Here is a 22085-nt window from a genome sequence, read left to right as displayed (position 1 = left end):
CTTCCTTCCCTGCCACTCCATCATCCACTCCTCTCTCATCCTAAAGACTTCACGAATCCACGCACAAATCCACACATACTCCAAAACCCACCCGCAAACTCCATATCATACCAGTAATTTACCGCCACACAGATCCCTTCACCCGAACACTCCTGGCTGACTTTATGGTACCACAGCGCGGGCAGATATAGTATGTCCCCGGGCGCAAGTCGCACGCGCATCGGCCGTGCAAGGTGCGAGAAGCGTGTTGTGTACTCTGTCGGTGTGTCTGGGTCCCACGTTGCTGTTGGGACTGTCGATGGTGGGCTATCGAGGGTGGGTGTGAGGGCAGTGGGGGTTTCTGACGGTGCTCCTGGAGACGGTGTATACGTAGCAGCAGGCAAATCACGCTCATTCACACACGGCGCATCAACAGGCGGCAGCAGCACAAACGACTTTGTACCCACGACCTGGACGTATATGTTCTCGTAGTTGTCCTTGTGCAGCGCCGTCACGCTGTGTGCGTTGCCGAGCCAGAAATTGACCGCGTCGGGCGGGTTGGAGAGGGCGATGTGCGCGAATGGGATTGAGGCTGGAATGTCGGGTGCTAGCGCCGCATATTCGTTGGGGAGGTTGTTGTTCTGCGTTTGTAGGTAGCGGGTCAAATGTGTGGAGGATGAGGCGGACTGGGGAGCGTGCGATTGTGCGGTTATGTCCGCGATTGCGCGCGAGAAGGGCGAGATGTATTCGTGGGGTTTGACGAAGAGGGGATCATCTGAGGAGGATGGGTCGTGGAGAGGGGCGTCTGCGTTGCTGTGTGTTGGGGGTCTGTGTTAACAAGACGTGCTGCTTCCAAGTGAAGACCTCTCGTGGTAGGATTCGAGGGGAGAGAGTTGTCTTGTGGTGACGCACCCGTGTGGTGTACAGGATACGTTTACTTCCTGCTCACCCATGGCGGCGCGCAGGTATTGAGCGTTCCATTTCTTGCATGCAGGCCAGTCCTGTGCGCCGCGGCGGATCACAAAGGGTCGGTTGCGCGCGACATAGCGCATGAACTCTAGTGGGCTCGGCTCTTCGACCAGCTCGTCGATGGTGTCTGGGTTGAGTTCATGGTAGGTGGTTATGAGGTCTGTTGAAACAGGGTCAGTATTGGGATTTCGGGGTGTGTGGTGGTTCGGAAGAACCTCTTACAGCGTCTGCCAATTTTTCCTGGAGCTGGGGATCGTTGCTCATGTTGGAGGCTGCGATAGGCTGTGGGTATCGTTGATAGACATGCTCTGGAGCTCTGCTGTGCTGTAGCTTCACGTCCGTCGTTCTCTTGATTGTAGAGTTATCAGTTTGTAGGGAGCAGTATGGGAGCAGGGAGAATCTCGGTCTCGGCGTGCTCGAACGTTTGCAAAGCTCGATCAATGTGATACTCTAGGTCTTCAGATCCTTCACATCTATCGACCGTCTTCATAATGTCTTTCCTAAAGCGCTTCAGATTCTCTGTTCCCCCTCTACGCAGATCTGATGGTCGTCGGACAACATTTGGTCTCTGTATCACCACCACGAACCTTCTCCTGTTCAGTCACTTCTTCACTACCTACTGCTACTCACCCTGTAACCCATGGGGTGCAAGCATGATTCCAACGCTGTATTTCAAAGGTGACGGTGTCATAGTCTCCAAAAGATACAGACAAGGCTACGGTGTGAAGGTTGGCGATGTCGTGACGTTCAAGCACCCGGTCAAATATCGCAACGGCGCACTAAAGAGGGTCATCGGTATGCCTGGCGACTTTGTCATGCTAAACTCCCCAGATGGCCCCAGCGATGCAATGATACAGGTGCGTGGAGCTTACATGTCTACCACCGGACCATCGACTGAATCCCAATAGGTGCCTCCAGGCCATTGTTTCGTAGCCGGCGACAATCTGGCGTTTTCACTCGATTCTCGACTGTTTGGTCCCATACCGTTGGCACTCATTGAAGGCAAGGTCATCTATTGCTGGTGGCCCTTCTCGCGGATGGGTCCCATAACTAACAGCCTGGTTGAAGTGGAATGAGACGATTGCGAGGTTTCTCTTTACTATGACGCAGCATTGCCGCTGCATATCCAGGACATTCTGGCTGTAACTGGTCAATATCATGGACAGTAGAAAAAGCGCGGGCTGTGGTGAGCTACAGGTAGACGTGACGCAGACATTGTTTTCTCAATGGAGCTGTTATGTTCACGCTCGCGGCGAACAATGCACAACAAAGCTTAAGCCCAGACAAGACCCAGTGAAGGCTCTGTGAGGACGGTGGTGAACTGGTTCCTGTTGTCACTCTACAGTGAAGAGCTAGAGCACAGATCTACACATAAACTCCGTCCAAATTCTCTACTACCGTCTCGCTTTTGAACAGAAAGACATCCGTTCTTTCGGTCCCATCCCATCATCTCCATGGCAACTCAGGACGCCGGAATTCCGAATTTTGACGAGGAGGGCAGCTCTATTCTGGCCAATGTCACGCGAGCGAAGCTCGCTGGCGTTGAGAGCTCAGAATCCGAGCCGATCTCCACACAACAAATCGTTCCGCGGCTGAAGCGCGAAAGCCCCGACTGTGATAAGGTCAAACCGGAGCCCAAGTGCATAAGGCACATCGATTTCGACGTTACTAAAGGCAAGATTGTCAAACTCAAGGTCTCACACGAGTCTCTCCAAAAGTCCCAACCAAACAGTCTACCAAAAACAACACCAAAATATGCACCCTTGGTTCCGTACGAAGAATTTGACCAGCACATCTACTACTGGTCCAGCTATCAGCACGATCATCCGGTCATTGCCAAATTTCTCGCCGTTTCTGCCACCGAAAAGATCAAACATCCTCCACTCCCGGGTAAAGACGTCGCTATACGCAGTCCCGCTCCGCAGATCTATGTACACTTTCTTCCGCACTTCTTTGCCAATGGCGCTCATGCTGTCAGTTTGCAGAAGGGCCTAGGCATGTTTACAGCCTGCTCACACCTTATCACGCCATGCTCAGAGTACTACAGCAAGTGGGACTGGGAGGAGGATATGCGCGAATTCGACCATGTGTACCGCAAGGAAGATGCCCACAGAGGCCACAAGTTTATATGGGAACAACTCCAGCAGGCGTGGGAGGCGCAGATCAAGGGAAGGCCTGTGAAGGTCGGATACAAGAGGCATTACAACCTTGAAAAGAAGCCACACTGGAGGCGCAAGTCCTAGGCGTGGGAGGGTACAGTAGCTGTGATGCTGAAGCTACTTCTGTTATTAGTCGCGAGTTGAAAGTCGAAAATGCAGAAAGGGACAATAGGATAGAGGTGAAAACTCTTGTTCGAATTGGATAGTCATCTGTGGGAATGCAATGATGGGGATCAATGCCTCGACGAGGGCACCCACATCGATACTGATATTGGTATTGATGCAATCAAGTCACTTCTAGCAGCCTCAGGCGTGAATACTGACTAGCGCACGTGAAGCCCGGACCATGACGCCAGCATTATTGACTTAATTACCTACCCAGGACTCCTGCTGCAGCTTCACCTGCACCCCGGATTATCGGCAGCAATTCCCGCATCCCCCGCAAACTTTCTCCACAAGTTTGTCTCTGATACATCGAGTCGTCGAGCAGACTGCGCGTCGTGATCTATCACGACACGACGCATGGGCCCACGATGGATGAGGGCTCTGTCACTTCAGAGCCTTCACGAGAGCGCGACCGGCCTTATGGTTGTGCGCAATGCGACAAAGCTTTTGGGCGACTAACACACCTTCGTCGGCATGAGCAAAGCCATGTGCAAGGCGATCACTCCCATCAATGCGTTATATGCAACAAAAGCTTTGCTCGACTGGACTCCTTGAAGCGACACAGCCTGACCCATCAAGACCCACAGCGCCAGGGAGGCGTCAAGGTGCCAAAAGCCTGCGTTCACTGCGTTGCTGCCAAGACGAAATGTACTGGAGAGCATCCTTGTCGCAGATGCGATGGAAAGGCGTTGGATTGCAACTATGCTTCTCCAGGGTCTTTGAATGAGGCCCAATGCGAGTCTGGCGAAAACGACCAACATCGCGACGCTCAAAGTCATGATTCACAACCGGTCGATATGTCTCCACCAAACCTGATCAGCTGGATGGATGTAGGTCAGGGTGCTCACAGCAACCAAATGAACTTGGACTTTACGCTGCCGCCAATGGCAGTGGCACCATCCACCATGAGCGCCCAATTTTATCTCTCGCCCAATAATCTGCAAAGTCCGAATGTAACGGCTTCACCCAATGTCGACACGTCTGTCTTTGATTCGGGAACTCCGGTGGGTAGCACAAGTTTGGTCATCAACGATCGCACGGCTCGATACTATGTCGAAGGCAGTGGCAGCAGACAATCCCGTGTGAAAAGACGAAGACTGACCGTGGACGAATCGCATACACCGCCCGCTGATATCTTCAACGAGGACCATCAACGTTATGCGCTCCCAGACATGCCTGCACCAATCACCGCGAAGTCGTTCATCAACGATGACATGTACATGCAACTATGCCAGAGCTACCAAGACACATGTGTGTCCAGCTGGTTCCAAAGTCGATTTGAGAGCGAGATTCTGCCGTCACGGGAGCTCATCAACTATCTGATCGACCAATATTTTGACCATTTTAATCCTTTGATGCCCATCCTCCATGTACCGACTATGCAATTGTCCCATACGCATTGGATCCTGCCCTTAGCATTAGCTACAGCAGGAGCCCAGTTTTCGTCCAATTCGGACCTGCGTCCCCTGGCCATCTCATTCCAAGAATTTCTCCGAAGATGCCTCCTGCTGTTGTCAAACCCAGATCTCTACTATCGCTGCGCACCTCAGGAGCTAGAGCTCACACAGGCACGGCTTCTTGGTCACGTATGCATGATGTATTCTGGCAATAAACGCTTTGTACGAGAAGCAAAGAAGGAACGGTCAGTGTTATGTGATTTCTGTAAGGAGACCTGGACGTCGTCTGAAGACAATTCTGAGCTCCAGGCCAACCCAAGTTTCTGGACTCGGTGGGCTCATCGAGAATCCTTGAGACGTACGGGCTATGGGATTTGGCTGGTTGACGCAATGCTCGCATACCAGTTCGACATGACTCCCTTGCTCTCCCTTGAGCATGCGACGGTGGCGATGCCATGTCAAGAAGTTGTTTTTGAAGCAAAGTCCGCTACAGAATGGTCAGAACTTTACAAGATGTCGACACCAATGCCCACTCTAGTGGCAGCGTCAGAAGCGCTCTATGTCAAAAAGTACATTCACCCGACCGCAGGAGAGTTCAGCCGAGTGTTACTCATCCATGCAGTTTTTCAGAGAACATGGGATGTTGAAAGATACGTGCGTCAGCCATTGTCACATTACGTTCCGTTCTCCGGCCAAGATGGGATGCAAGATTCGCCGTCCGGTACAGAAAGATGGCTGCCCGGGATACCCCTTTTCGGGGCTTGGAGAAACGCGGCATGCGACTGTCTAGATGTCCTCCATTGGAGTGCAAACAGCGTCATTGGGGCTGCGTCGGGCATGGAACATCCCACGGTTCTGCATCTCCACCTGGCGCGAATCGTGCTGCTGACTCCCTACGAGAGCATCTCGAAGCTTGCGTTCCACCGGGCAGGTCTGCAGCCTTTCAGCAGTGCAACAGACGAGGCGAAGACACGCCGGGAGATCCACAAGTGGCTGCAACATGACCAGTATAAGGCCAGACTGGCCATGATACATGCTGGAGTATTGTTCTGGCACGTTGGCAGATATTCGGCGGCCGGCTTCTACGAGCCAGCCGCGATATTTCTAGCGTCTCTGGTGCTCTGGTCGTACTCGACTTTCCAATGGCCTCAGGGTACCGAGACCAACGGCGACGACTCGTCGTCTGATACCGACTCTGGACGACCAGTCGTCATCAACCTAGACCGACCGTCGGACGACGAGCTCGTGCAGTCGTTTGTCAAGCACGGGAAGTCGATGCGTGCATTCCTTACTGGAGTTGGCGACCTAAGCGAGCCCACAGGTCCAATCCGGATTGCGGAGAGAGGAGAGCGAATTCTGCGGACCTTGACCTCCTGGGGTTGCTCCTGGCCGTACATCCAGGTGCTTGGACATCTGGCAAGGGAGACACGTTCCGGTCAAAACGGCCATCAGTGGATGTCATCGAGGCCGTCGTCGGTTGGACAATGTATCATGGCATCAGCGGCTTGACGATAAGAGCTTCCATCAAGCCAGGCCAGGCCAAGCCGGGAGGCCCAACGGCAACGCCTCCCGCAGCAGAATTTATGAGGGTGCCACACGAGCAGATACGCCTGCGATCACACCAAGCCAAGCCTCAGATCACAAACAGCATCCTGCTGGATCCCGCCGCTCCTGCTTATTTCACACATCCGGGACGTCCTGGCAAACGAAACAATGGTGAAGCGCCCGCCGCTCATGTCCGCCCGGGGGATCCAGGGTTGAACAATAGCAGCACCCTGTTGGCGCACCGTTTCACGTTGATGTATTATACTTGCCTATTGCGGTTAGTCGCGGAGACGAATCGTGTTGAAACGTGGTTGGGCGGGGCGCGCGTGCAGACGCTCGGATGATGGATTGAGCATCGTCTTTCCCGGATCACGGTCGGTTTGTAGAGGTGATACAGTTGTTGTCGGGAATGTTGGCTGAGGGCATCGGGATGGTTATAGCCCCTGGGGAGGAGGGGCAGGAGGAGAGGGGGGAGCGTGAGGGCAGGGCTATAGACTTGTGTTTACATGGCCGCCAAGACCAGACGGTAGACATTACACTCACTAGCGCCCGGGGTTTCCTAGCATTACCATTACGTCCATCTAAAAATCAAAGAGATGGCCGACACTATAGGTGTAGGAGTGTGGCGTGGGTAATTGTATACTGTATTGTGAGAGACTCTGCCTCTGTTTAATTAGTTCCCCACCACTCTCCTACAGCCGCGATTCAGCAAGAACCAAACTGTGTGTGTGCGTGTGTGTGTGTGTACATCTCCCAACGACACAACAGAAAACAAAGTTACGCCCATACCAGCGTTCATGCACAGCACATGCCCTTTGCCAAGGAAAAATTGTCCACAACCAAGCATAGACGCCGTCTTTCCAGTGTCCAGTATCAAGCAGTGGCTCAAGCAAGGCCAACTAACACCGCCATCCTAGCCATCCATCATCCTACAAAACCAGTGACATACCACCACCCGTATTTCTTTCCTCTTATAAGCTTTAATCCTCCCAAGGCTGGGATGTGCGGGTGTGATGTGTGGGGAAACAGGCCGAGACAGACGAACAAAGCGGGTAATTGATGAGGGAAGCCCACGTTCTCGAAACGATTCGGAAACCAGCTGGCCTGCGTGGGAAAGAAAAATGAAGATGAAGAAGACGAAACGAAACGTAAACGTGACGGCCCCGCTTTATGTGTGTGTGTGCGTGAGTCGTGAGTGTACCTGTGTATATATATATATGTCAAAAGCGCCGTAGCTCGAGTCCTAGAAGGCAAAGCGGACAGGTACCACATTCTCTACACATACACTCATTCACTCTTTCACTCTTCCATCCATCCATCCAACCCATCCATCCAACCCATCCATCCGCACACTCACCCACACACTCCTTCACCAACCCCCAAAACCAAAAATGCACCCCCAAACCCTCCTAACCCTCCTAACCCTCACCCTCACCACCACCACCACCCTAGCAATCCGCCTCCCGGCTAACGTAAAAGCCTTCTACGACACCCACAAATCCGGCCCTTGCAAGCCCTCAAACCGCATGTCCGCAAACTTCAAAGTCGGACTCGGCGACTCCTCCTACGGCGGCTCCAGCCCCAGCGTAACATACTGCCACGACACGACCGCAAACGTAATGTATCTCAAGAGCAGCAGCAGCAGCAGCAGCAGCAGCAGCAGTACCAGCAAAAGCGGAGGCTACGCAGACATGGACATCGACTGCGACGGCCAACACTCGACCGAGGGCCGGTGCAGCAACGACGGGAGCCAGCAGAGCGAGACGGCGTTCAAGGATACGGTGGCGCAGTACGGGATCGCGGATCTGGACGCGCATGTGCATCCGTATGTGGTGTTTGGGAATTCCGGGGCGGAGGGGATGGAGTTTAGTCCGCAGAGTCATGGGGTGGAGCCGTTGAGTGTTGTTGCTGTTGTTTGTGGGGGGAAGCTGGTGAGTTTTTCTTTTTTCTTGTGTTGTTGTTGGGTTGGGTTGGGTTGGGTTGTGTGCTTGGGATGTGTGTGGCTGACAGGAGTGTGTGATGCTAGATCTACGGTATCTGGGGCGACGTCAACGGCGGCGTAGTCACGGGCGAGGCCTCGCTGTCGATGGCGCAGCTGTGTTTTGGCGACGACTCGGTTAGTGGGGACAACGGGCATGGCGAGCGGGATGTGCTGTATATTGCCTTTCCGGGCAAGGAGGCGCGGCTGGGCAAGCACGATGCCAAGTGGAATGCGTCGACGAAGGAGGAGTTTGAGGCGTCGCTTGTGGCCAAGGGGAATAAGCTTGTGAGCAGGTTGTAGGGGGCTTCACTGGGTTAGGGGTCAGGGGTGAGATGGTGGTTGTGGTGGTGATGGTGGTTTGAGTATGATTCTATGTATATATACATGTATACCTTACGTACTACAAGACTAGCTATCCAGCTATCGACGAGCTCTCTGTTTATCCTTCCTTTGTCTTCGCAGCAGTAGCGGCTCATCGCTATCCGAGGCGTCCTGCACAGTCGCGCACGTGCAAGGACACCGGGGTGCAGAATGCGTATTATGTGAGAGCGCCGTCTTGGTTGCATTCATGAGCGCCGATGCCTCTGGTAGCTCGAGGACCCCCGATACCCCCAACCGCTCCCCCGTCCCGATAAGCATCCTCGATACCTCCGCCAGGTCTTCCGAGCGAAAGAATACCCTCGATACTCGTCCCCCTGGCAGCTCTATCGTCCCCAAGAGGATCTTCGATACCCCTGGCACCTCCCTCTCCTCCGAGCCCGTGGATACAGCATCCGGCAGCCGAGCAGCACTCCTCGTGCAATCTACTGCTTTGCTACACTTCCGCTTCCGCCTCGCCTCCTGCATGAATCTGCTCAGCTGGACCACGCCGTCGGTAAAGGGTAGGAAGACCTCCATCATGGCCGCAAACGCCATCACGCCTTCTCTGAATTCGCCGGACATGTCAAGCGAGGGCTGTGGCTCGGCGTCGTGGTCAGGCGTGGAGGCTTCATAGTCGTCAGGCACAGTAGCAGCACCATCCTCATCTTTCCGTGCCGTCGCCCCTGCCGGTGACGATGATGACAATGACGACGCCGACACCACAGCGCGCACCGGCTCGCGCACCCTCTCCAGCAAAACCCTAGCATACCGCCCACCACGCCCCCTATGCAACTCCCCCCAGCTCGACCCTCCCTTGCGCACCCAGCCAGTCAAAAAACGCTGCCTGATGGTGCGACGAAAGCTAACAATGACGTAGTACCCTAGGAAGCAGAACGCGGCATCGCGCAGCCACAGCGTCGCATCCGTCTGCTCGTAGACGGCGATCAAATGCCGAACCGGACGAGGGGGATTACAGAAGGCACGGCTGGATTCGGCGAGGTCCGGCATGTCTCTGGGGATACTGGCGTAGATGAGGCGGTGGTGCGTCGGGCGCGGGGGGCGGAGGAGCGGGCTTGAGCCCCGGAGGATTGCGAAGCCGGGCGCGGATGTTGGGCTGGTGGTGTTGGGGAGGAGGAGGTTGTCTGAGAAGTTGTCGTGGACTGATTTTGTGGGGAAGCCGTGTTTGTCGAGGATGTTGGCGATGGTGAGGAGGGGTGGGTCGGGGTTGAGCAGGGGGAGGTCTGTGGATGCGGGTTTTGCGTTCCGTGACATTTGGTTGGGGGCTTGGAGGAGCGGTGTGGTGGTGATAGTGATGGTGGTGTGTGGTGAACGAGTGGATGGGCTGGGGTAATGTATATTGACTATGGACAGGGCATTTTGGGGGATGATGGCTAGTGATGGTGTAAGACATGGACATGCTGATTGAAGCAGGCCGTGTATCTAGGCATTGATGTACCTTCCGTTTGCACAGGATAGGGCTGAGCTCCTGCCGTGATACATTCGAGGTCAAGCATAGATAGTAGCAGGAAGGAGTAAACAGCCATACTCATCCACTCACTATGCAACATGAAGCCCCTGAAAGTCCTACCTCCCACCGCAACGAGTTCAATTCCCCGGCGCATTCGCCAGCGTCCACCGCTCAAAAAAGCCAATAACCTCAGGCGTATAATTCAAGACATGCACGCCACAATACCCGCGCGTCCCATCCGTCGTATTCCCCTTTGCCGACGGCCAGCAATGCCCCTCGCCATACACCCAATACTGCTTCACCACGCCGTCCAGCCCGGCCCCGCACGAATACGTCGTCGTGTTGTACCCCTTGTTATCCGTCCCGGGCACCGCGTCACCGACCGCACATCCGTCGCGCACACCCCACCAGCCGGTCCAGGTGGTGATGTTGGGCGTGGTGCCGCCGTTGCCGATGCCGCCGCCGGGCGCGACGGTGCCGTCAGCGTCGCCGTGGGCTTCCATGATGGCGCGACGCTTGCGCTTGCCTGACTTCTCGCCCTTGCAGCTGTTCAGACTGTTGTCGGTGTAGAGTGCGGCGGCGGCCATGGCAAAGGCGGCAAAGGCGTCGCCGGCGTCGGAGCAGGCGAGGGTGTCGACGAAGCCGCCGCCGTTGCTCTTGCCCGAGGCGTAGACGGCGGAGAGGTCGATGCAGTAGTTTGCCGCGATGTGGGCGAGCAGGGAGGTGGTGAATTGGGTGTCGTTGATGGAGGGGTAGGCGTAGGAGGCGCCTTGCCAGGCGGGTTCGCCGTTCTTACCCGGGTAGCCGGACGGGTAGACGCCGAGGTAGGTGTTGCCGGTGGGGTAGGCAAAGTATCTGACGTGGTTGTTAGTGGTGGTGGTGGACATGCGTTCTGGAGACGGGTGGGAGAAAAGGGAGAAAGGGGGGAAAAGGGGGAAAGGGAAAGAAAGACAGAGAAACATACTGCGAGTTGTTGTACTGCCCCTCGCCACTCCCGTTGCGGCCGTGGTAGTCAAAGACGACCTTGCGCGGCTTGGACGGGTCGGCGTTGTAGTTTTCCGGCACGTAGACGGCGTATGTGCGGTCCAGGCCGCCGGACTGGAAGGGCAGGTTGGTGTGCAGGCCGGAGGCGTGTTTCGTGCCGCAGCCGGCGGAGGGGCCGCGGGGGAAGAGCTGCTGCTGGGCGGGTGTGGAGGTGCCGAGCGTGGCTAGCAGGAGCATGGCTGCCGCCGTGAAGACATGGCGAGGTGTGCGCATTGCGGAGCGTTGGGTGGGCGGTGGATGGCTTGCTTGTAGGTGGGTGAATGGATGGATGATGTCCCAAATACTACTACTCTTTACAAGGACAAAAGCGAATTGGTTGCTGGTTTCAAGTCAGTAAGTACTTTCATGCTCTTTTATATAATTATCCGTCCGACCTTACTTCGTGCAAGAAGGGGAATATGGCCCCATGGCGCTATCGATGTTTGTCAACCGTTCATCGCGAGGGCACTTGCATCGGGTCGTGGGTTGCGAGCTACTACTCGGCTTGGTCAGCAGGGCACGGGTGAGGGATTTCCAGTAGTTGTTGGAACCAGCTGTATGTAAACCAGGGTTTTTCGCTCGCCGGACTCTTTGTTGTCTGGCTAGACCAGATATAAATTACTAGAAACTTGACGAGCTATCTATCCTATAATAGTGCGCAGTGCTGATCGACTTTCAGCCCCAGGCACTAGCAACCTCTAACCCGATCCGGCATCCAGACGCGTGTTCGCGTACTCGCGTGCAACGACATACACAACAAATCGACAGCCACGTGGGGCAGGCCGCAAAGAGCACACTGCATCGGCACAGCGGAACTGCAATTCACAGACGGGTAGACAGACACGCAGACAGACAAGTAGACAGACAAGCAGACAGACACGCAGACAGACAAGCAGACAGGCCAAGAGACGGCATCGTTATAATAAACTATCCCATACTATCCGACTAGTCCTCCTCCTCCTCCTCCTCCTCCTCCTCCTCCTCCTCCTCCAAGACCTCCATGATCCATGATCCACGATCCAACTATAAAGTGACACTTTTCCAGGCCTAGCACGCAAGGCAACCCTTCCAAATTCAAAGCCCGTTGCAACATCTTCGTCGACATGATCATGTGATGAGAAATTAAAAACGCCCACGCGGCAAAACGAAACGACTCCGAGATGCATTCATGTCACATTGGTGTTGATGTATACAGTATGTGTAGATTGACACGAGCGCCGGTAATGGTACCGATACGAAGCAGCACATCTACAGACGGGAGCCGTGCACGACCTTGTAGTCGACGGCGAGCTCGCTGCCATTGTCGTTGATGACGAGCACGCGAATGCTGCCACGACCATTGTCAAAGGACTCGGTCAAGCGGGCGAGAAGGTTGCTCTGGTCCAGAACGGGGACACCCTGCTTGATGTCACCAGTCTCGGTCATGGCAACGACGGAGCCGTCCTCGCGAATGTCAAGAACACGGTACTGCTTAAAGACAGGACCAAGCATGTTCTGGACAATGACCGAGGGGGCCGGGTTGGAGATGAAGCTCGACTCTTCATGGAGCTGCTTGGTGAAGAGATCGACACCGAGGTAGCGGTGCTGGCCGGTCTGGGACGAGGTGGTGATGCGGATGACCTGGCAAGGGCGGCCCTGGAGGATGACCAGGTCGCCAATGCGGATGTGGTGGCAGGGGATGGTGATGGTGTTTGCAGAAGCCATGGCTGAAGCGGTAGAAGCAGAGGCTCCGACGACGACGGGATGAGCTTGAACGACGACGGGGGCAGGGGCAGACGCTGGAGCAGGAGCAGCAGCAGCGGGAGCAGGAGCAGGAGCGTGGGTGTAGACGGTGGTGGTACGCTTCTCGGAGCCGCGAGGAGCAGAGGCGGCCGAGTGGGATTCCTTGATGACTACTTCCTCACGATCAGATGGGACGTGGTGAGAGGAGTGGTGGTGGTGGTCGCGGTGGGAGGCGTGAATGGGGTGACGGATACGTTCGGCGACGCGGTGGAGACCTTGACGAAACGAGTGGTGATGACCTTCGTTGTCGTAATATCCCATATCAAGGCGGTACTTCTTGGGGGCGTCAACAGTCGTCCGGGTAGCAGAGTCTACACGAACTTCACCCTGTACGGGACGGGTGCGTTGACGGAACTCGCGTTCGGTGACGTCGAGCTGGGAGCCGGCGTAGTGAGTAGCGGGACCGTGGGTAACAGGGTACTCGCGATCAAAGGAGGTCTTGTCGACGCGGATCTGGGCGTCGGTGTATCGACGGTAGGGTTCGCGGTATCTGAAGGGGGAAAGGAAGAATAGATGTTAGCAAGAGAGGCAAGTAGTGGATGAGTGGGTAAGCAAGCAAGCAAGCAAGCAAGCAGGCAAAAGGGAAGGAAGATTATTTGACCAGGATGGAAAAAGAGAAAACGCGGTGAGAGGAAGACGCGTTGCCTGGACAATGATAAACAAGCCAGAGTGGCTAGCGTGAGAATAATGAAAGGGGCTGGCCTGGCTTGGCTGGGGTGTGTGTGCGTGTGTGATTTGTGCAGAGTGAGGCTTGGGGGACATGCAGGCGGGCAGACAGGCTGGGAAAAAGTTGGAAGTGGAGTGAGTGAGTTGCAACTTACTGGTCGCGCTCCTTGGTGAGCTCTACGTGGTGAGCGTAGCGGTGGTGCGAGGAGGGTTGACGTTCACGCTGTTCGTGAATGTGGACTTCTTCAAAGCGCTCTGTCGTTGGAGGAGCAGCAGCAGCAGCAGCAGCAGCAGCAGCAGCAGCAGCAGAGTGGCGGTCTCGCTCGACGTGGTGGACAGTCTCTTCAAAGTAGTGGTCGTCTTTGTGCGGTGGTGGGTGGGCAGCAGAGGCAGCAGAGACGGCGGTATAGTGAGCTTCGTGACCTTCCCGTCCGTCTGCAGTCGTCTGGTGTAGGTCGACCTTACCCTCTACCTTGACGGTTGAATCTTTCAGTGTAGTGACAGCGTCACTCCGGTATGAGGACGGGAAGACACTGAAGGGGATCGGGACGCGGGCGTCAAAGTCCAGATTGACGGGAGTCGCGGGGTTCGATCTTGAATGCCTCTCGAACCGTTCGTTACAAGAACAATCCGAAAGGAAGACAAGAAAGAACTTCTTGGCTCCTTGATGAGAAGGTAGGGGAATGGAGGAGAGAGAAGAAGAGCTAGTGGAGATGGACAGCCAGCTTTAAAAAAGGGAGGAAAGATGGGATTGATTGAAGATGCGTTGGCAACAGATGGATGGTGGAGTGAGTAGTAGTAGTGGTAGTAGAGGTAGGGATTGCGAGGATTGTGGGTTGTGGGTGGTAAGAAGAGGAAAAAGGACGTGATTGGGATGTGGGCAGGAGTGGATGAATTCAAATAATCGGCCCAGTGGAGCGACAAGGGTGGCGGGTTTTTGTTTGTTGACGGTCCTGTTTGGGACTGGCGTGGAATTCGTTGTTGTTGTTGACCGGGACGCGTCGCCATCCATCTCGCACGTGCAGGCCTGACACGGGCGCGTCTGGCAGTCTGCCGAGGTCTGACTTGCAAGCAGTGGAATCTACAGTTGTGTGCACTTGGATGACTGCTATTAATTACTGTTGTGGTTGTTATTGCTACTATGACTGTGCTTGCTGTTATATTATAGCACTACACTCCACTACGAAGGTAGAAGCTGACATGGCGAGAGAGGTGCAGCAGTAGCCAGCGCCATCAACTCACTCAGGTACCGCTGACCCGGCCAGCACTGAGCACTGAGCACTGCGCACGTCAACCACCACACTCCCCCCCCCCCCCCCCCCTTACACTAATTAATCAAGCACTTCCCAGCCACCCACCCCTTCGCTAGCCACTCTGCTTTTTCGCTCTCTCTCCTTTGTTCTATCCAGGATGTGGCCCGTCGCCATTGGAGAGAGAGAGCATGTGCAGCGACTAGACGGTATTAGAGAGAGTATTAATTACTAGACTAGACGCTTCGCATGCAGCACGCAGCACAAGCATCTGCAGCCACGGCGCCTCATTAATCTTGTTGTTGGCAGTTGGGCCTGCACAATGCACAATGCACAATGCACAACTTGCTTGTTCCATGCATCAATCATGCCGCCCCGTCCAGCCGCCGTCAATTAATCCCCCTATCTGCCTGGCCACATACTCACCACTGCATGCACATGCACACACTTGCACCCACGTGACCGTCTCTATTCTCCCTCAACCCTCACTTCTACATATATCTATCTATACCACAAGAACCCTCACACGCACCTCCAGCTGTCCGCCGACTTTGCATCTCCGCCCTGAAACACATTGCGCTGCGGATATCTGCAGTGCCGCCGCCGAAACTCAACCCCGAGCACCTTGCTATCATTCACAAACTTTGTCCCCGTAACCGTCTCTGGCCCCACGCCCTCCTCCACCCACCGCACCATGGCCATGAGAACGTTGCCCTCGGCCTCGAGTGTCGCGTTGCCAACCGCCTGGTTTCCAATCTGCCACGCCCCCGGGCCTCCGCTGCAGTGCGCCATGCCGGAGATGCGAAAGTAGCGGTAAAAGTGGTCGAGCGCGCTGGACGGCAGGCTCATCGTGCGCGACACGTGCTCGTAGTATCGCGCGCTGTTGTCGAGCGAGATGAGACTGTCGACGGTGCCGTGATAGGTCAGCACCTTTCCGCCGCGCTGCTGGAAGGCAGTCAGGTCGCCCTTCCACGTCGAGATGTAGGGCGTCTTTGCGTTGCATGCCGCGTAGTCGGCGGCTGTCAGCTTGCCGGCGTCAAAGGTTGCGTCGTTGTAGACGACGTAGCGGTACCAGTCCACCGTGTAGGGGAACGGGCTGCCGTTGACGATCAAGCCGAGTCCGCCTGGCGCAAACGCATCCGCTCCCGGCTCCAGTCGTGGGTAGAGCAGACTGCCGTTCTGCCCGTAGAGAGGCGAGAAGAGGTCGCGGACAGAGGCTACTTGGGCGCTGCTCAGACAGTCTGTGCTGCTGGTGGTGGTGGTACTACAGATGAGTGCCTCAGGTCGGGGATTGCACAGCGACGGATCCTCAATCAGCCCGTCCACGCTGCCGTCCAGCGCGTCGCACTGCGCCAGCACCATCTCGTTGACCAGGAAGCGCTGCTCCGTCGACAGAAACGTCGTCGAGTTTGGCGCTCCCGTCTTGCCGTAGAAGCTGCCGGACCAGTTGATCAGGTTGGTAAAGTCAAGGGCCGGAGCGCCTGCAACGACGCCGTCAAAGTCGTCGGCATACTCCTGCACCGCCTTGAACCCCTGACGTCCGCCGGTTGAGCAGCCCAGGTAGTAGGACTTGCTGTGCGCCTTGCCGTACAGCCCCGCCGTCACCTCCTTTCCCACGATCACGCCCGTGTGCATCCTGTGCATGTCAGTCTCGAGAACCCCTAGACATCGAAGGTACTCACGCGCGATAGGCAAAGTCCCTGACCACCTCCTCGTTCTGGTAGAATGGCTTGCCGGACGTGCCATTGTGTCCCTATATGCAATCCCGTCATACACTGCACGTGCTTTGTAGAGACTATAGCCCCCCCCGCCTCTCACTCACTCACATTGTTTGTTCCCACCGCCGCAAACCCCAGACTCGCCGCATATGCCACGTCGTAATACTGGATGCCTGTCTCTCTCTCATCAGCACACACATACACACACATACACACACTTCTTCATCCCCTGACATACATCCGCCCAGCCCGCCATTCCCCGTGCTCAGAAAGCGCCCGCTCCACTCGCGCGGCAGCCAGGCCTCCATGCTAATCTCACTCCGCTCCGTCGTCGCAACCCGCATCGCAACCCGGCAGATGTCCCGCTGCACACTGTACTCTGACGCCGCACTTGCACACCCGTACTCTGCATACTCGGGCACGCTGATGTTTGTTCCTGCGGCTACCACCTCGGCGAACCACACCGTTGCGCCGGGGATGGCGATGGTGGAGGTGAGTGCTGTGCATCTTGCGGAGAAGTCTGACGTTGTTGTTGCTGCTGTTGTTGTTGTTGTGCCGAATGGGATGCTGGCTAGGAGTGGGATGCTGGTGCGGAGATACATGCTTGTTGTGCTGAGCAGCTGCTGCAGCGGCGGTGGTAGTAATAGTAGTAGTAGTCGTAGTGGCACTAGGGGCGTCGAGATGGCTGTGAGGGCTGCGATCGCACAGGCTGCTGCTGCTGTTGCTGCTATATACATACCCAGCAATTATAATGCCGTCTCGTGTATAGCTAACTAGCTTATTAGTAGCTAGCTACCGTCGTCGTCGTTTTGCACAGATATGCTCGGTAATTAGGTGCTACAGGTACTTATCCATGATGGAGACAAGCCCGCAGTGAGCGAGTCAGGCTGCTGTGCCTCGTTCTCGTACCCTACGTACAGTCTGTAGTAGCTCTAATTATCCCCAGTCCTAGCTATACGCACCTTGGCAGTAGCTATACGCAGTAATCAGCTATTATACCTGGTAATCAGCTATATAGTACGCCCGTAATTACTGGCCCGTCCACGGCACTTCTTCTCGGCTTCTTTTTTTATTATTATCAGTGAGGGCCTGTATATTCAATATTACTGTACTGTACTGTACTGTACTAGCACTAATTACTACTACTACTCCTCCTCTTTCCCCGCCTTCTTCGCTGCTGATGCTACTGCTGTGGAGATGTGGAGAGGTGGAGGTGGGGCGTGGATGATGGATGATGGTTTCCAGCATATGTACGATTCCAAGACCTGCATATACACCTGTCTATTCTATCCACCCCCTCCATCCATCAACCGACTCGCTCCATTCACTTCATCCACTCTCTCCACCTCCTTCATCCACTATCCTCCACCACCACCACCACCAATCACATCGCAAGTCGCATCGCATTCACCCTCGCCGGCCCTACCACTCTTCATCAGTCCTATCCTACCTACACTCACAGCATATCATTCCACGAACGATGACTGGACTTGATATAACATACCTGCTACCTCCTTCTCATACCGTGCTGCTGCTGCTGTGTCTTGGTCTCGATGCTGTGCCTTGGAGAGTGTGCACGTGGATGTTGTAGATGTGGATGTGCATGTAGATGCTCGGGCAAGCGAGGTAGGCTCGGCCTTCTTCTTGCCAAAGACACGCATGGTGGGTAGGGCTGGCATTGCTGTTCTTGGTATTGGTTTTGATGTCAATGTCAAGATGGACTGCAACAGCACTCTCACCGCGCACGACTACATGCATGCATATATTTATATTCACATCCATCTCCGTAATGCGGTTGCCTAACTCACGCCTGTCAGCATACGCACCACAATACCGCACACAAACTGTACGCACCATCCAACTGCGCAATGCAGCTGCCTGGCCCACGGCATGTCTGTATCTTGATGCGGCGTTCGGCATGGCGGGATACAGTGTGAGGAAAGTGCTAAGATGCTTGGCAGTCCTACAAACCGTCAGCATACCAACTATCAAGCCAAGCATTAAGCACCAAAAAGACACGAGCGGACCAAGCTTTGCGGAGTTGAGACTATGCCCAACTCCGCAACGGCATTCACATTCACTACAAACACCGTACAAGATCCACCCAGACATACGCAACACCGCACACCACCACTACATCCATTCTCATCCGCCTCACCCATCCTACTCAAGCCATGGCCACGTAACACAGCCACTTATGCCACCGCCGCCGCCCGCGTACCGCCGGAACGGAAAGCTGCAGGCCTGCGAGCCCTGCAGAAAGGCCAAGCTCCGGTGCGACCACGCGGTGCCTGCGTGCGCCAGATGCACCCGTCGGAACAGAGCCGACCTGTGCGTCTATCACCCGGCGCCCCTGACCAGGCCAAAGTCCAAGCCCAAGTCCGCGTCTACGTTGCCTCATGTCCGTTCTTCACGAGTGGCGTGGATGTCGAGTTTGGGAGGTGGTTGGAGGGGGTCGGGTGGGATGCGGAGGGGATGTCGGGGTTTCCGGTGTGAGACTTGCGAGCGGGAATTCTTTACCGGTACGTGCATTCACTTTGTGGTTCGTCTCGTGTGCCTTGATATTCATGGCATGTCTGTTGCCCGTGTCTATATCTATCGCAAACCCTCACAGGTCGCCACCAAGACAACCTCCGCCCTCCCAACACCAGAACATGCACGCAACAAAAATCACAAGAATAACTCATCTGCAGCACCACTCCTCGATCCGATGCGCCAGCACAACCGACCTCTGGTCCACCGCCCGAGTCATATACCTCGTCCCCACCGCCAACACTGCCATAAGCCCGGCAACACTCAGAATCCACACACACACCAACCCAACCACATACCCGCGCAGCTCAGGACCAACCTCCCAATACCCGTCCCCCAGAAACACCCACGACCACCAGTCCAACATCCGGTTCAGCAGCGTCCGGTACACCGTCTGATGCAGCAGGTACAGCGAAAACGACACCGACCCCAGCGTCTGCGCCAGCCGCGTCTCAAACGGCCGCTTCAGCACCGGCAGCTGCCGCACGCTGCCGATGAAGAGTACTGCCCCAATCGTCTGCCACGACCGCATCGCAATCTCCCAGTCCTTCCAGTACGGCGGCCGGATGTGTCGCTGGAACGCCCAGTCCGCCGGGAACGGGTTTTCCACCGGTAGGCAGAGCAGGTATATGCTGATTGCAAACATGGCCCATTTTGCGGGCGTGATGGCGCGTCTGAGGGGCCGGAGTCGCAGCGTCGTCGTCGTCGTTGTCGTTTTCGGCGGTGTGTGCCGGATCATCCTCTCCTCCTCCTCTTCCTCCGCCGCCCGCGTCACACGTGGCAGCTCGCCGTGGGACATCGTCCTGCTCGTGTTGCCGTCGTCGAGCTCGGCGTACGTCAGCCCGGCAATAAAGGCCGTGTATTCCGGGTTGCCGAGCCAGAGCAGGCGCAGACCCACCAGCGCGACGAGCCAGGGCCGCAGCCGCGGACGCACAGCCGCGAAGCCGAGCACGGCGAGATACACGCGCAGCGAGCCGCACATCTCCACGGGAATGGTCCAGAGGTGGTCGTTGAGCGTCAGGTTCTGGTTGGTCTGCAGGTAGGCAAACGAGGCGATGGTGGAGAGGTACCATTTGAGATGCGACCAGGGGCTGGTGAAGGGTATGCAGCCCGGGAAGCCCCATTCGGCGGAGAAGATCCAGGTGTAGAGGTTGAGGAAGTAGAGCAGGTGCGAGAGCGTGACGAGCACGAGCACGGGGATGAAGAGGCGGAAGAAGCGCCGGAAGACGGCCGACGTGAGTCTGCGGTAGAAGTCGCCGGCTACGACGCCGTCTCTGTTGCGCGCTCGGATGAGCGCGATCGAGACCGAGTAGCCGGACACGACGAAGAAGATGTCGACCATGGCCTGGCCGGCGAAGACGATGCGGAAGGGCGGGAGCTGGATGAAGTGGCGGTTGTCCTCGGGCGGGTCGGCCCAGTACGAGCGGTATGGCATCTGGAGCCTGTCAGTCTTTCTCTCGCATTCTCTTGTTGTTGATGTTATTCTCGATGATAGCTGGGTGTATACACACGGGAAATAAAACATTCGTCAGATGGAACCATGCAACGATGACTGCTGCATATCCCCTCAGGCCATCCAGCCACACCTCTCTTCCGCCACTCACATTACCACTCGATGGCGGTGACAAGGCCATGTTCGGATCGCAAGAACAGCTATCCAGGCCAGCCTTCTCTCTCTCTCTCTCTCTCTCTCTCTCTCTCTCTCTCTCTCTCTTACGCGCGCACTCGTTGTCGAAAGGAATCACCTGATCTCTTTCTGTCTATACAGTACTACTTCTAGCACGCTGTCGCATCGCTGCCCTGCAATGACAGCCTGCAATCAAAGAGGTTGCAAACAAGGTCAAAGAATCACAATTACAAGTCGTCGATGCAGCAGAAAAAAAGGGAGACAAAAGGCCCAAGTAATGGAGTTAACCCTAACAAGTACAGCCCGGAGCGCCGGCTCGGCAGCGCCATGAGGATCGGATCCCTGAGCGTGGCGCAGTGACTAAGCCATAAGACGATCCATGGACATCCGAACGGGTCAAGGTCAAGCCACACTGACAACTTTGCACTCCCCTCGCGTTCTGTTGGAGAGTCTAAATTAATTAAACAGGAAAACAAAACACCCAACAGCTCGTCTCGCCATCATCATCATCATCTGCCCATTCTTATGTGTTGGTAAAATGCGCTCGTCAATAGCGTGCTTGAACCTTTCATCGCTTCCATACTACAAGCCGCAAAGCACACACTAAGCGTGCGGACTAATAAGTCACTACATTAGACGAGAGGTGGGCCTACATGCCAATTTTCGAGCTCCCCCAAACATCCGATATCATTCGAACCCTGAATCCCTCATGTCCCGGGACCTACTCTCAGCCAATCAGCTCGGCCACCTTAAATTGCCCATTCATTGTCTGACTGATCACGCCGACACCCGTGACTGCTCTTGTTGCTGGCTGCCCACGATGGCCTGCATAAGCTCCAATACTCTCGTCATTCTGCCTCTACAGTGTCTACACCGACTCGGTGGACTGATCGTAAGAATTATTGGATCTCATCTGCGTGAGGTATGAATGCTGGTACGATGGTGACGGCGATGGCGATGATTGCAATTCTGCGGCTCCAGACTTGGAGATCCTGGACAGGCTTGTTGCTCCTTGCGGTGGCAATCGGCTGGCTTCCTCTGTGTCTGCCCTGCGGCTTAATAGCCCCAAAGAAGCAACCCATCCTTACGTATTTCTCCTGGCTAGTAGCCTGCTGATGCCACGTGATGCTCTTGGGCCTGTCCTGACTGTCCTGACAGTGCTTGTTTTCATTGCGTGCCGGCTTGCCTGCCAGCTTCAAGAAGCCGTCAAGAAGCACTCTGAATTCTGGCAATTGTCTTTGAATACTCGGGTTAGTACACAACATGCCTTGTACAACGACATCTCCAACGAGGATCGGCCGAAAGTGTTAGTGCTAAGGTTTGTCCGGCTTGTTGCGAGCCAAAGACTAGGACCTGATAACTAGGACAGGAAGCAGGCTAAACTGGGATTTCGCATGTGGCCAAACGTCCAAGCACCGTTAGAGCATCAATTATCAAGAACTAAGCACAAGCCACCACCCCGTA

At 55.5% G+C, this 22085-nt stretch overlaps 11 protein-coding genes across 11 annotated transcripts; 4 read left to right on the top strand and 7 right to left on the bottom strand.

The window, feature by feature from the left end:
* Nucleotides 1-35: 35 nt before the first annotated feature.
* On the bottom strand, nt 36-1639 carry EJ05DRAFT_492497 (Clavaminate synthase-like protein; the record flags this gene model as incomplete). Its single annotated transcript, XM_033746036.1, has 3 exons — nt 36-792; nt 892-1108; nt 1579-1639. 3 exons carry the CDS (start codon nt 1637-1639, stop codon nt 36-38), a joined length of 1035 nt encoding a protein of 344 aa, XP_033601299.1.
* A 763-nt stretch (nt 1640-2402) lies between these two features.
* Nucleotides 2403-3191, top strand: EJ05DRAFT_484948 (uncharacterized protein; the record flags this gene model as incomplete). The annotated part of the gene is made up of 1 exon (XM_033745402.1): nt 2403-3191. The coding sequence occupies one exon, from the start codon at nt 2403-2405 to the stop codon at nt 3189-3191; it is 789 nt and encodes a 262-aa protein (XP_033601298.1).
* A 224-nt stretch (nt 3192-3415) lies between these two features.
* EJ05DRAFT_324090 (uncharacterized protein) lies at nt 3416-6400 on the top strand. The gene has a single exon (XM_033740776.1). It carries the CDS (start codon nt 3641-3643, stop codon nt 6176-6178), a length of 2538 nt encoding a protein of 845 aa, XP_033601297.1. The 5' UTR covers nt 3416-3640; the 3' UTR covers nt 6179-6400.
* Nucleotides 6401-7537: 1137 nt separating this feature from the next.
* On the top strand, nt 7538-8495 carry EJ05DRAFT_463482 (endo-chitosanase; the record flags this gene model as incomplete). The annotated part of the gene is made up of 3 exons (XM_033742717.1): nt 7538-7835; nt 7878-8145; nt 8241-8495. The coding sequence occupies exons 1-3, from the start codon at nt 7606-7608 to the stop codon at nt 8493-8495; spliced, it is 753 nt and encodes a 250-aa protein (XP_033601296.1). The 5' UTR covers nt 7538-7605.
* Nucleotides 8496-9395: 900 nt separating this feature from the next.
* On the bottom strand, nt 9396-10066 carry EJ05DRAFT_324069 (uncharacterized protein). Its single transcript, XM_033740775.1, has one exon. The coding sequence runs from the start codon at nt 9970-9972 to the stop codon at nt 9526-9528; it is 447 nt and encodes a 148-aa protein (XP_033601295.1). The 5' UTR covers nt 9973-10066; the 3' UTR covers nt 9396-9525.
* A 94-nt stretch (nt 10067-10160) lies between these two features.
* On the bottom strand, nt 10161-11280 carry EJ05DRAFT_499277 (alpha/beta-hydrolase; the record flags this gene model as incomplete). Its single annotated transcript, XM_033746809.1, has 2 exons — nt 10161-10878; nt 10988-11280. The coding sequence occupies 2 exons, from the start codon at nt 11278-11280 to the stop codon at nt 10161-10163; spliced, it is 1011 nt and encodes a 336-aa protein (XP_033601294.1).
* Nucleotides 11281-12294: 1014 nt separating this feature from the next.
* On the bottom strand, nt 12295-14068 carry EJ05DRAFT_437455 (uncharacterized protein; the record flags this gene model as incomplete). Its single annotated transcript, XM_033741789.1, has 4 exons — nt 12295-12752; nt 12888-13318; nt 13650-13812; nt 13918-14068. Coding segments are annotated over 4 exons (1203 nt in total), but the record flags the coding sequence as incomplete, so codon positions are not given.
* A 1197-nt stretch (nt 14069-15265) lies between these two features.
* EJ05DRAFT_475101 (tannase and feruloyl esterase) lies at nt 15266-16461 on the bottom strand (the record flags this gene model as incomplete). Its single annotated transcript, XM_033743738.1, has 2 exons — nt 16427-16461; nt 15266-16380 (listed from the first exon to the last, which is right to left on the bottom strand). The coding sequence occupies exon 2, from the start codon at nt 16377-16379 to the stop codon at nt 15267-15269; it is 1113 nt and encodes a 370-aa protein (XP_033601292.1). The 5' UTR covers nt 16380; nt 16427-16461.
* A 1885-nt stretch (nt 16462-18346) lies between these two features.
* EJ05DRAFT_509736 (uncharacterized protein) lies at nt 18347-18958 on the top strand (the record flags this gene model as incomplete). The annotated part of the gene is made up of 1 exon (XM_033748119.1): nt 18347-18958. A coding segment is annotated over exon 1 (576 nt), but the record flags the coding sequence as incomplete, so codon positions are not given.
* On the bottom strand, nt 18938-20630 carry EJ05DRAFT_475098 (uncharacterized protein). Its single transcript, XM_033743737.1, has one exon. The coding sequence runs from the start codon at nt 20427-20429 to the stop codon at nt 19146-19148; it is 1284 nt and encodes a 427-aa protein (XP_033601290.1). The 5' UTR covers nt 20430-20630; the 3' UTR covers nt 18938-19145.
* An 890-nt stretch (nt 20631-21520) lies between these two features.
* On the bottom strand, nt 21521-21886 carry EJ05DRAFT_499272 (uncharacterized protein; the record flags this gene model as incomplete). The annotated part of the gene is made up of 1 exon (XM_033746808.1): nt 21521-21886. The coding sequence occupies one exon, from the start codon at nt 21884-21886 to the stop codon at nt 21521-21523; it is 366 nt and encodes a 121-aa protein (XP_033601289.1).
* Nucleotides 21887-22085: the final 199 nt, after the last annotated feature.

Source organism: Pseudovirgaria hyperparasitica, assembly GCF_010093815.1.
Source record: "Pseudovirgaria hyperparasitica strain CBS 121739 unplaced genomic scaffold EJ05scaffold_6, whole genome shotgun sequence".
Taxonomy (NCBI): Eukaryota; Fungi; Ascomycota; class Dothideomycetes; order Acrospermales; family Acrospermaceae; genus Pseudovirgaria; species Pseudovirgaria hyperparasitica.
This window is presented reverse-complemented; position numbering and strand designations above follow the sequence as displayed.